Source organism: Gigantopelta aegis, chromosome 3 (genome assembly GCF_016097555.1).
Source record: "Gigantopelta aegis isolate Gae_Host chromosome 3, Gae_host_genome, whole genome shotgun sequence".
NCBI classification, from domain to species: Eukaryota; Metazoa; Mollusca; class Gastropoda; order Neomphalida; family Peltospiridae; genus Gigantopelta; species Gigantopelta aegis.
Window position 1 is genome coordinate 51872399 of NC_054701.1, and position 13836 is coordinate 51886234.

At 36.9% G+C, this 13836-nt stretch overlaps 1 protein-coding gene across 1 annotated transcript in view; it reads left to right on the plus strand.

Annotated features, from left to right (window-relative positions):
• Window positions 1–13836, plus strand: part of LOC121368213 (serine/threonine-protein kinase TBK1-like) — a 53579-nt gene that overhangs the window by 3128 nt on the left and 36615 nt on the right. Inside the window, exons 2-5 of the mRNA XM_041492847.1 lie at window positions 1089–1391; window positions 2752–2892; window positions 6331–6460; window positions 6714–6804. Of these exons, the coding sequence (XP_041348781.1) occupies window positions 1296–1391; window positions 2752–2892; window positions 6331–6460; window positions 6714–6804 (458 nt within the window). The 5' untranslated portion in view covers window positions 1089–1295. The remainder of the gene's footprint in view (window positions 1–1088; window positions 1392–2751; window positions 2893–6330; window positions 6461–6713; window positions 6805–13836) is intronic.

Here is a 13836-nt window from a genome sequence, read left to right on the forward strand (position 1 = left end):
ATTCATTTGCCTCAAGAATATGGTACATGAATTGAAGTTCCAGTATATCCCTTTTTAATACGTTTTCTAAATTAAATCAATATAATTTGACATTATCCACTGATCCAAGGGAAGGGATTTAGGGGGTGATTTTGTTGGGTGCTCTTTTTCTACATTGCGTTTACACTGAATACTATAGCTGCCCTTTTTAAACCTTGCAACCTTCCCTAAAACAAATCATGGTTCCATCCTTCATAATATGCATTATATTATGTATATGGTCCTGGCCAGTTTAAGAATACAGTGACTGATATTACCAACATTTTAATATACTTGCAAGTACAGGTGTGGTCAACTGCAGATGTTTAAACATTGAAGATAAAAATGTCTATTCACAATAGCTCATATTGAAATAATATATAAGCTGACCCAACAGGTTTGATTAAAATAGGTCATTTTTGGATGGTCAACCTCATCAGATGGATAAGTTACTAGAAATTTAGTACTTAATTAAAACAAACAAATGTCCAACATTTTGGACCCACAGAAAATGAACTAACAGGGAGATGTGTTACACGCCATCAAAGTTATCTAATAATTCTAAACATCTAAATTTTGTGTTGTAATCAATCAGCAATGGATTAACAACAGTTATATCACAAAACTAGACACTTGTCACGATGACAACACCACTATTTTTCAATAACAAGAGGTGGGCTCCTTAATTTCTGACTTTGCCACTGAATAAAATAAAAAATAGCAATTAAAACGAGTTCTGTGTTTTGTATAAAGTTATTTCAATGTATTTTGTACCAGTTACAACTACTGATATTCTTGTAGTACTACAGATACTTTTGTGCGATTGTTTTGTCTGTGATTAACTGAATTTGCACATTACTATAATTTACTACTAACTTCAAGATGTCTGTAAGCTGCATAACGTCAAGATTCGTCAAAAACATTATTTCAGCTGATCCAACAACTTAAGTTTATTTGTTTCTGATATGATGACCTTGCTAAAGTTCTATGTCACTAAATTTTAAGATCGCTAATATTTTATGATTTATGTTATCTTTACCTCGTTTTGATCGAAATTTATCTCATTTAAGGAATTTTGAGTGACATCAGTAGTTGAGTGTTGGTGGTACATAGTCGAGAGTGGATTCTTCTATAAAGCAGACATTAACTGTCAAAACTGTTTGATCACAATGATGGATAATCACATCATCTACAATCAAACTGATGAGCTAACACAACCACACTTTCAAAAATAATTATTACCCAGTTAATAGCTACTAGAAAGTGTATCACTTCAGATGGCTGCCCTGCGAGGATCAGCAAACTATGTGTGGGATATCACTCAGGTTCTGGGACAGGGAGCTACAAGCATGGTTTATTCTGGACGCAACAAGGTATTGTAAAACACAACAGTTTTTAAGATTTCTTTTTTTTAGGAAATATATTAACATTATTTAGTCAGTGTATTGCATAGCATTATTTTAATAATCATAGATTTTATTACATACATAGTCATGAAATGTATAGATCTACAGAAAACATAATTTGATATTTGGTGAAAAGTCATATTTTCTCTATTTTATTTGGAGTGAAAATTAAAAAATCATTTGTGAACAAGTTGCTTCAGTTATCTTCCTTGTCTAATAATTATTAGTGAGGTCATTTGGCTTTATGGCTGTTCAAAAGTTTGAAAAAAGAGTAATTTAAACAATTGGACCTATAAAGAACGGATGCAACGATGGTAAAATTATGTAAAACTGATTGTGTACAAAGCCAAATAATTGAGATACAAGGTGGACTTCCATTCATGTGTTTGTTTTTGGACCAATGTTTTGTGAGGTATGTTTTCACAGCAGTATCATTAAATGACTATAATTTAACTGTCATTAAATAAAGGTTAATTTTTCTTGAAAGTTCTTTTAAAAAGTCCATTGTCAAGTAAAGTTTCTGCAAAAGTCGCCTCGAAACTGCATAAATATATCATGGCATCACACAATCACATGATTTTGATTGGATGAAAGAAAAATATTAACAAAAAGTGACATATATTGTCAAAAATTTGGAAAGGGTTATACAATAATTGATCATTTCATTGTGTTTTTTTCGAATACAATTTTTTTTATCAACTTATGATGTGGGGAAATAATGTTCACTTGTCATTTTATTAGGGCATTTTATAACGTGAAATATATTACTTTTAATTGCTTGTACAGAATGTAATTTGTGCACAGTTGGGTTTTTTATATGCCAAGATGACAGACCTGTATACATGACATTATATCTTAATGTAATACTGTTTTTGTTTTTTGTTATTTTTGTGTTAAATCATGTGCATTTAAAAAAATCAATACACATCTACTGCTTTCTCTTGACTGAATATTGACAGGTCTGCAGTAGTTTCATGACATTTTTTTTTAATGTGGATAAACACATGCATGCATTTTACTGTAAGGAAAATAAATGTTTAATGAACTTGGCTTGTGTTTTAGTGACAAATCCCATCTTTGATGTGTCTTTAAAGTGACCATGTACTTATCTTTTTGTATGTGACACCCAATAGTCGATCTTATTTTGTGCTGGGGTGTCATTAAACATTCATTAATTCATTCTTTAAAGTGACCATGTAGGCCCTACTTACCTTTGTATGATATCCAATAGCCAGATTGATTTTGTGCTAGGTTGTCGTTAAATATTCATTCATTAGAGACCATTTAGTAAGTTTTCTATTGTCAGTGTTTACTTGTTATATTGCAGCGGACTGGAGAGGAAGTAGCAGTGAAGGTGTTTTCTGCTAGCAGTTACCAGCGGCCTTTTGAAGTCCAACTGCGAGAGTATGATGTCATGAGAAAACTAAACAGTCAAAACATTGTCAAGCTGTTATCAGTGGAAGAAGAGGTTACTAATTACATTGTGTTAGAAAAATGCATTTGTAGTGCACAATGTTATGGTAGAAATAACCTTTAAGTGTGAAACCAACAAACAATCACACCAAATGATATTTAAAATTTAATGTAGTAAACACAATTAAAATACAGTTACAAAAATCATCATTCACAGAGAAACTAAGGGGTCGTCCATAATTTTCAACATTTTCACGAGCATACAAACCGTACGCGGCGGAGGGGGGATGGGGGGGGGGTTAAGGGGCCAGCGTACACTTTTTTGAAAATGAAAAATGTCGATCAACAGGGGGGTGGTCAAAAGTGTACGGTTTGTACACTCGTGAAAATGTTGACAATTATGGACGGCCTCTAATTATAAACAATGATAATCAGATGGTAAAAGTCTTACTAATAGTCTATAGAGAAAGTGCACTATTTTCAGAAATTATTTCTCTTCTGTCTTCAGTTCTCTTGTTAGTATCCTTATACACTTGAATCTTCAACAGCAGATGCCACTTGAGGCTGCCATAGTCTTGGTAGTCGGCAGCAACATAGTCAATACAACTGTCACAACAGTCCACTTTGAGCTCATGGTCTCAAAAAATCGTTGTTGCATTCATTCTTGGAGTAGTCTGTTGTAGTTAGTGGTGAATTCTGCTGGTGTATCTGATACGATTAGAACATTTAGTAAAATAAAGTTTTGGTTTTTGTTTGTTACCCTGCAGACTCTCCATAATAATGTCACTGTCTGTCTTTAAAAAAAAATGATGTATGACATATTGTCTTTTAATGATGTATGACGTCATTAACACCTGCCTTAAATTAGCAGTCAATCAAAATGCACATACATAATAGGATTTGTAAACATTCTGTATTCCAGAATATTCATTAGCTTAATACTCTGTACTACAATGTTATACAGTTAACAATCCAGAATATTCTACATAGTAACAATTAACACACAACTACAATGTTATACAGTTAACAACCCAAAACATTCTACATAGTAACAATTAATATGCAAGCATAAAGGCCACCCAGACCTTTGCAACAAGGTGCAATTTTTGTTGCATGCAACAAAAATCGTACGTCGTTGCATCGTGTGCGCTGGCCTGCGATGCAATTTTTGTTGCATGCAACTGAAATTGCTCTGATCAAATATGTTTGATTTTATTGCATGTAATTGCATCTAATTGCACGCTGTTGCAAACGTGTGCGCCTTCCATGCAACAAAACGTTGACGTAATAATTTAAACTGCCAATGAATGGATAGATAGTGATCACATGACTCAAAATGGCAGCCTCCTGCAGCATGTGGTCTACAGAAAAAGAGGATGAATTAGTGGTGATATGGCAGACAATACCATGTCTTTTTGACACAACATCCCCTGAATATAGCAGTAGGGCTAAAAGGGAGATGTGTCTTGCAGAGATGGAATCTGCGCTTGGAATATCAGGTATGTTTATACAGGTGTTCTACATCAATTGTGTGGTTATATCCTAAAGGACCAAAAAGCGTGTGGGACAAATTAAGTGCAACTTTACGTAAATTCAGTCTTCTACGTCATAACAAATATGTTGTAGAACATATCTCGATGACCACCGTCGAAACAAATACGGAGGAAAACCGCCATTTTGACTGTCACGTAATCACTGCCAGACTAAAATTGCTGGTTGTCGCATGTGTGTGCGGATCAGTGCAACGACAAAAAAGTTGCTTGCAATCATGCAATTTCAGTTGCATGCGACAAAGTTGCAAATGTCTGCGGTGGCCTTAACCAATCAACCAAACATACATATGAATACATGTAACAACAAATAGATAGAAATGTTTTGTAGCTGTTAATATAAAGGAAGGAAGGAAATGTTTTATTTAACGATGCACTCAACACATTTTATTTACGGTTATATGGCATCAGACATGGTTAAGGACCACACAGATATCGAAGGAGGAAACCACTTCATGGGCTACTCTTTTTGATTGGCAGCAAGGGATCTTTTATATGCACCATCCCATAAACAGGCTAGCACATACGGGCCTTTGATGTACCAATCGTGGTGCACTGGCTGGAGCGAGAAATGGTCCAATAGGCCCACCGACGGGGATTGATCCCAAACCGACCGCACATCAAGCAAGCGCTTTACCACTGGGCTACGTCTCGCCCCCCATTAATATAAGGTCATACTTTTTAATATTAAGTAATAACCCTGCTATGTTAATGTTAATGCAGATATAATTTAATTGGTTATATTAGCGGAGCCAATAACACAGGAAATGTGATAGTATAACCACCAACACGTCGACAAATCAGAAAATACTCTAGGGTTAATCAGGGCTTGACATTAAGGATTTTCACACACTAGCCCCTAGAGGCCAGCAAATCTGTAAAATGTAAAGTTACTGGCCCTATATTTAAAACATACATGTCTTTTCAAAATAACCTGACCTCAAACTAAAGGCATTCCCCCTGGAACAATGGATTGGTCCAGAGATTGCAACAGTCACAGCTACAGGTGTTTGTGTGTGTACACAGTTACCCAGGGATGAACAAGATGGGTACAAAATGCCTTATACATGTAGCTCTGATCTTATTCAGGGATCCCATCACTGTTATCATTTCTGATCTGGAACAACAACAAACAAAACATTTGGTTTGCTGTAACCTAGCCCGAGTACTCTGACTGTAAGAGAGGTAGACGGACATTTGGACATAAATACGCTCTCATTGCAGTCGGAGACCAAGTTATGTATTTTTTGGCAATTACCGATAACCAAAAAGTTGTCAACGATTTCCGCTCTAATACCACAACAATCCTATGTTTGACGTCAAATACCTTTACATCGATCATTTTCAAGTTAATAGATTTTTTAAAAATCAGATATTAATCACTAATACACACACTACAGAAAGAAACCCGACAGCACCGACATTCAGCTAAGCTTCGGCAAACTCCGGACAGCAGAATTCTAAGTTCGCCAACCTATATCGTGACGTTGCGTAACATGATCGCCCACTCAGCTATTCTGTCTTCCAGGGGCTGTCTCAAACCGACGAGTGCCTGACAATAAAAAAAAGATAGTTTTTGTGTAACGGCACCACTAGAGCACATTGATTCATTAATCATCGGCTATTGGATGTCAAATATTTGGTAATTTTATCATTTATGTCCAAATGTCCATCTAGCTCTCTTACAGTCAAGAGTACTCGGGCTAGCTGTAACCCAGCTGGCAGGTTTTACATGGGATTGTCAGAAACAATGTGTTCGGTCAGTTGGGTTTTTTTTGTTTTTAATACTGTAACAGTAATTAAATGTTTGGGGGTTTTTTGGGGTTTTTTTTTTAAAGTTAGTGCCTGAAGGCTTGGAATACAGTGAGAAGTATTGTTTCTATTTTAGGCTATCTTTGATAATTAGTTGGATGAGGTTTTGTTTTTATTTCAATTTTTTTTAGCAATCTCTGCATCAGAAGGTTTTAATTATGGAGTTGTGTCGCCATGGTAGTCTACACACAGTACTTGACAGTCCAGAAAATGGTTATGGTGTAGAAGAAGAAACTTTCTTATGTATTCTTAAGCATGTTGGTAAGTTATATTAATAATAATGATGATAATGATAGTAGTAATAAAACTTTGTAAGTTGTTATAGTATTAATTTGATATCGCTAGAAACTACAGATTTACAGTGGTAATCATTACAAGCTCAATTCAAAGAAAAATATTTCTTGGGTACTATTGCACAAAATGTTATATTTCTCTCCTTTTTGTTAAGAAATGTCAATAATTATTTTATTCATTTAGTACAGGTAGGTTAATGTTTTTTGTGTTTTTTATACAGCTAATGGCATGAAGCACTTGAGAGACAATGGTATAATCCACCGAGATGTGAAACCAGGAAATATTTTACGTAGCATGGCAGATGATGGCAGGTTAGTTACAGCAGAATTAAATTTAGTCCAAAATGGCATTTGTACTAAACTGGTGATCAAAAGAAAGTATATCAAAGCATTAAAAAAGTAAATAAACATAATTACGTTCAAAGAAGGTTAGATAGGTTCCAGTATCATTCTACACAGATTAACCAATCACTTGGGTGATGCTACATGTATAAAATGAGTTCATTAATAAAAATATACACTGCGTCGCCATGTGAAACATGATACTTGTGCACATAATTGTATAAAAAATGTTCTGTAGCAAAGAACATGTATCGGTGAACAATAAAATGCCCCAAAACTGCTGAAGAAAGAGAGCTATTTGAATGGTGCAGTTGGGAGCAAGTTCCTCCCACATTGCAAGAATGACAAATTGTGTGAAAATTATCATGACCAGGTTGATGTGACGTTACAGGCTCACTGGCAGAACTGCAGGCTCACTGGCAGAACTGCAGGCAAACCACGAATGTAAAACACAGCGTCACAACAGCCAATCTCCACATCTTACATTTAAGATTCCTCACTGTGGCAGTGACTGCACTTGGTCATGCCATTGTCGTCACACTGACTATTGGGACATTTCCCTACCCCCTGATTTGACCGAGGAAGATCAGAGGGAATGACCTGGGGTGTCATATGTTCTAGAATCGTCACTGTAAGTTGCCGACTACAACAGCGTGGAGTCACTGCCTATCAGCCATTTACAGAGACCACATTGACACAGCAACACCAATGAGCATTTACAATAGGCACATCCAGTTGAGCATTAGCCATGTGTGCTGTTTTCTGATGAGAACAGGTACCAGCTGACTGCAGGACACAGATCCCCATCTTTCAATGAACTGGGATGAGATGGTACAGACACTGAGGGAGGAATGTATTGGGATGAGACGGTACGAGCATTGAGGAATGGACTGGGATGAGACGGTACAGACATTGAGGGAGGAATGGACTGGGATGAGACGGTACAGTCATTGAGGGAGGAATGGACTGGGTTCAGACGGTACAGACATTGAGGGAGGAATGGACTGGGATCAGACGGTGTAGGCATTGAGGAAGGAATGGACTGGGATCAGACGGTGCAGACATTTGATGGAGGAATGGACTGGGATCAGATGGTACAGGCATTGAGGGAGGAATGGACTGGGATCAGATGGTACAGGCATTGAGGGAGGAATGGACTGGGATCAGGTGGTACAGGCATTGAGGGAGGAATGGACGGGGATCAGGTGGTACAGGCACTGAGGGAGGAATGGACGGGGATCAGGCGGTACAGGCACTGAGGGAGGAATGGACGGGGATCAGGCGGTACAGGCACTGAGGGAGGAATGGACGGGGATCAGGCGGTACAGGCACTGAGGGAGGAATGGGCTGGGATTAGCCGGTACAGGCACCGAGGGAGGAATGGGCGGGGATCAGGTGGTACAGGCACCGAGGGAGGAATGGACGGGGATCAGGCGGTACAGGCACCGAGGGAGGAATGGACGGGGATCAGGCGGTACAGGCACTGAGGGAGGAATGGACGGGGATCAGGCGGTACAGGCACTGAGGGAGGAATGGACGGGGATCAGGCGGTACAGGCACTGAGGGAGGAATGGCATCAGGACAGGCACTGAGGGAGGAATGGGCTGGGATCAGGAACTACAGGCACTGAGGGAGGAATGGGCTGGGATCAGGCGGTACAGGCACTGAGGGAGGAATGGGCTGGGATCAGGCGGTACAGGCACTGAGGGAGGAATGGACGGGGATCAGGCGGTACAGGCACTGAGGGAGGAATGGACGGGGATCAGGCGGTACAGGCACTGAGGGAGGAATGGACTGGGATCAGACGGTACAGGCATTGAGGGAGGAATGGGCTGGGATCAGACAGTATAGTCATTGAGGGAGGAATGGAGGCCAATGCTTGATGCCGTCATTACATGCCTAAAGAACTCGTCACACATTGTGAGCCTGCTTGCATTCATGTACATTGTAGACATACATGCTATTGAAACATTGACATTCATTTTGTTACAGCTATAGTAATGCTTATTCACATTTCGTCAAAAGTGATATTGTTTGAAATACATCTTGCCCCTAGTACTGTTTGTATACTGTGATGTTCACACTTGATGCTTATTGAATATACCGGTGTTCATATCTCGCCAGTTGATTATATTTTCACAATATGTGTGTTTTCTGTAATTTTTTACTGTTTCAAAAGAGTGGTTGTCAATTTACTTAAATATTTAAATAGTGTGTATCATTATTTTTTCATTCAAAGTTGAATCCAGTTCACCTGGGGTGCTTGGGTCCTGGGGTGGGACCACCTCAGAAGACCCTGGTGTTATTCCAGCCCCAACCAGTGCCACATGCCTGTATACTGGTATATTGGAGGCTGTGGTATGTGCTGTCCTCTTTGTGCATGTAAGATGGTAAAATATAGAAGGCAGAACTCGGCTTTAATAATAGCCCACTGATGGCAATGTTGAGTCTACCTATGGCAATTTGTAGTCATATTTTAAATGTGCAGAATTGCAAGGTACAATAAAACTCAAAACAGTAACAAGAATATTTACCCCTACAAGTAATACCAAGACCACTTCCGGGTACTCCTCTAATTTAAACTTATTTCTGTTACCCCACCACCATGATTATTTACTCTTTTTTGTTTGTTTTATGGCTTTTTAGTTTCTTTCTTTGGTAATAAATACAACATTCACACATGTGCACGCACATGTTAGTAGGCAAACAACCTTATCATGAACTTTTATCAATTAAAGACTGAACCAAAATATCTACAGTATATTTTCTTTTATTTACAAAGACCGTTACTGATGCGTAATAAGTGAAAGTAAAGCTTTGTTGCTGCATGGTGCTGTCTTAGTGGAGATTTTCTTAGGGTTTTGTCTCAGGTTTTGTACCCTATTAAACCAAGCTTTTGTTCATACACTCGGATGCATTCATGATAATATATTTTCTCTGTTTCTAATTAATATCTGATTGTTTAAGTGATGTTTATCTCACTAATCATACTTTAATCAATTTTAGGGGTGGTTAACGGAATAATTAACGGAATGTCCACAGAAGAGAAAGCGTCATTGTACACATATTGTTAAATATCAGCAGATAATATATCGTGGAGGAGCCTTACCTATGGCAGTAAATTGGGGTAAATTTACCCGACTTTTCTAAACTGAGGCTCCCAGCCTGAAATCCATGTATTTTATACTGAAGCATGAAATTGTCCTATTCTGTTCCATACTGACACACATAATTCATAAGTATAACACTGTTCAGCTTTTGGGGTTGTTCTATAAAATTATGTAATTCAAATTTGGCATAAAATATTTCATTTTTAATACATGTAATGCTAAGACCATCCCTCTAGGGTGTATACTATCAAATGAAATCCCACAGACGATAATAGTAACATATGTGGCTAAAACTCCTACCTGCAGCGTATCAGTCGACATAAATGCCACAAATATAAATGCTACCACCCCTCACCCTTAAAGTGAATCAGAAAAAATTGGGGGTCAAGATGCTCATTTCTGAGATAACGGGTAGCGTCTATGACTACCCTAATTCCGCACAAAATTTTAGTACTTTTTTTTTTTACAGGTACGTACTCCACACATGTTTCAAGCACAAGGCTACTTGACACAGTGGTACTAGATGAAATAAAATTGCATAAATTTTTTGGCCAGATGAAACTATTTGGTTTAGTGCTACCTATACAGATAACATACATTTTTCAAAAAGTGTCCAGCTATGTGTTTTTATGATAACCAGGATCTGATGTATTCTGACATAAACTAACAACCTCACCGAAACTGTTGTTTCTACAGTGCAGCCTAACAATGTACACCTCATAAGGCTTATATATTGCATACAGTTTTGTACAAATGCAATATGTGTCATATTAAACAACAAAATGTTTTAAAATAATACTCCTGAAGATATTTACTGTCAGTTGGGTGTGTGTGTACTCAGGTATATATGTAGAGACAACAAAGATAGTCAGAGTACATCTACCCTTTTAAAGAATTCTATTAAAACACATGCGCTTGACTGATCCCTAGATTATGAAGACCTTAACAGGCACATCAAAGAAATATCAGTATTAAAAAATACCCTGTCACCAACGTGACTACCTGTATGAAGTCCTGAACATTAGTGTTGGAGGGAAATCCTGTATGCTGGGTGTGGGTGTCTTCAAGTCACCAGGTGTGGGAATTTCAAATCCATTGACCATGCTGAGTTTCATAATGAACCATCAAAACCATTGGCAGCCACCAAAATTTCTGACTATATTTTATTTATAGCCTACTGTAGTTGGAGGTTTTAATAGTTGTGATACCTGGAATTATCATGCAGCTTTCACACATTTATTTTTTATTAATTACTGAAAAAAACTATTTTTAAATGACATAATTACCCGAACATCTATTTTCTTGCATTATTTTCTAATCCAGATGAATACAATATTGGATGTATTCCTACAATCTGTAATCCAGCATTTTATTTAGCTAGTAGTACATTGGGTAATACAGCTTTAACAATAAAATAAATTATCAACTTACTCCAAGGCAGATAATCAAATCTGAAAAAAATTGGTTGTGAATCTAGTATAAACTTAAAATGCTCTTCATGAGAACAACGTAGCCCAGTGGTAAAGCACTCGATTGATGTGCAGTCGGTCTGGGATCGATCCCTGTCAGTGGGCCCCATTGGGCTATTTCTCGCTCCATCCAGTGCACCATGACTGGTATATCAAAGGCCTTGGTGTGTACTACTCTGTCTGTGGGATGGTGCATATAAAGGATCCCTTGCTGCTAATCGAAAAGAGTAGCCCATGAAGTGGCAACAGTGGGTTTCCTCTCTCAATATAATATGTGTGGTCCTAAACCATATGTCTGATGCCATATAACTGTAAATAAAATGTGTTGAGTGCATCATTAAATAAAACATTTCCTTCCTTTCATGAGAGTAAACTAAGTGATATTTGATCTGGAGATCTAAATATATGTTTAACAAGCTTATTGTTATGTATAAACAGAAGGCAAAATAGTGACAACAAATTTAATTATGTCTGGTAAAGTTTTCTTCAAATTTCCTTAAAAGTTTGCATAAAACTACGGTACAAATTTGTCTAAAATATAACTTAGCACCCTATAAATATGTCAAAATTACAATAAAAATCAAGTTCTTTACAAATTTGAGTTTTCAGAATTTCATACATAAAACATTAATTATGTCGATGGAAACTAAAGACATTAACCCACTATTGGCACATGTTATTTGTAATATAAAAATAAATTGCTATTAAAATCTTAGTTCAGGTTGCCTATATATACAATACCATATTTAAAAGCAGTTGTATATGGCAAGTCAAATATACCATGTAAAAAGAAATTATTAAAATCTTTACAATATGAATTATAGGTCAAAACCAACTTTTCCTCAGTGCTAACTTTGATTCAAACTCCATTCAGAGCCATGTACAGTGATTATTGTCATGGTCAAGGTCATTGTGAACTTGCATGGTCGAGTGACAGCTAATTAATCAACCAGTTTAGTTTCATTAAATAAAATGACAAAATCATAATAGTTTTTATTATGCACTGAATATGTGCTATAGGGTGTATACTACTAGATGAAATAAATTGACAACCAACACAACACATTTATCACCAATCACAGGACTTGTGGTGTTCACTTCTCTATCAAAAGTTGAATGCACCTCGAACTTTGACCCAGCCGGAAGTTATTTGGTTTAGTACTACCTATAAAAGTATGTAATGCTCATCATTTCATGACATACATGTGTAATTTGAATAATATCTTTTTATATTCTGTATTCATAATAACTTTTGAAATGAAAACAGTGCTGTTCCAAAGATTTAGTCTTTGATAGTTGATAAAGTGGACAATTTATTATCTTTTGTGCACCCCAGTGGTATAATATCTCTATTTTGGGGCGGTCCAAATGATGTTTTATTCTTTCATATATGCAGGTTTTGTGCATCCAGTAAACCACTGACTAATGTTTATCCAGCAGCAGCAATCTCGAGTTATCAAACAGCCGACTTCCAACAGCTGATCCAATAGCCAATTAATTATTTAGTTTGCTGTAGTTGTGTTGGTAAACAAAACAAAGATTTAGTCTTTGATAGTTGATAAAGTGGACAATTTATTATCTTTTGTGCACCCCAGTGGTATAATATCTCTATTTTGGGGCGGTCCAAATGATGTTTTATTCTTTCATATATGCAGGTTTTGTGCATCCAGTAAACCACTGACTAATGTTTATCCAGCAGCAGCAATTTCGTGTTATCAAACAGCCGACTTCCAACAGCTGATCCAATAGCCAATTAATTATTTAGTTTGCTGTAGTTGTGTTGGTAAACAAAACAAGCTTCACCTGTGTCGGTAAACAAAACAAGCTTCACCTGTGTCGGTAAACAAAACGAGCTTCACCTGTGTCGGTAAACAAAATATTTCTGGCTACGCCCCTGTATTTTGTTTCAGTACTGGGGTTAATATTCAGTTCTTTTATAATATTGTTAACTTTAGCAAGCATTAAAGACTGTTTTTTTCTTTTTTTTTGTAAAATGTTTTCTTTTGTATTTGTTTTAACTTTATGTTTCAGCTAAAAACGATGTATTTAAAATATAATTTCAACGTAATTTTGAGGTAACCGATCAAATAACCCATGGGTTACGCAAATATAATTCACGTAACCGAACAATTGGTTACCTAGGTAAAAACCACGTGAACCGACTTCCGGTTACCTCAGATTTCGAAATATTGTCCCCTGTAGAAGTTATATTATGTATTTCAGCTGGGTGTATAAGTTATATAATGTATTTCAGCTGGGTGTATGAGTTATATAATGTATTTCAGCTGGATGTATGAGTTAGATAATGTATTTCAGCTGGGTGTATGAGTTAGATAATGTATTTCAGCTGGGTGTATAAGTTAGATAATGTATTTCAGCTGGGTGTATCAGTTAGATATGTATTTCAGCTGGGTGTATAAGTT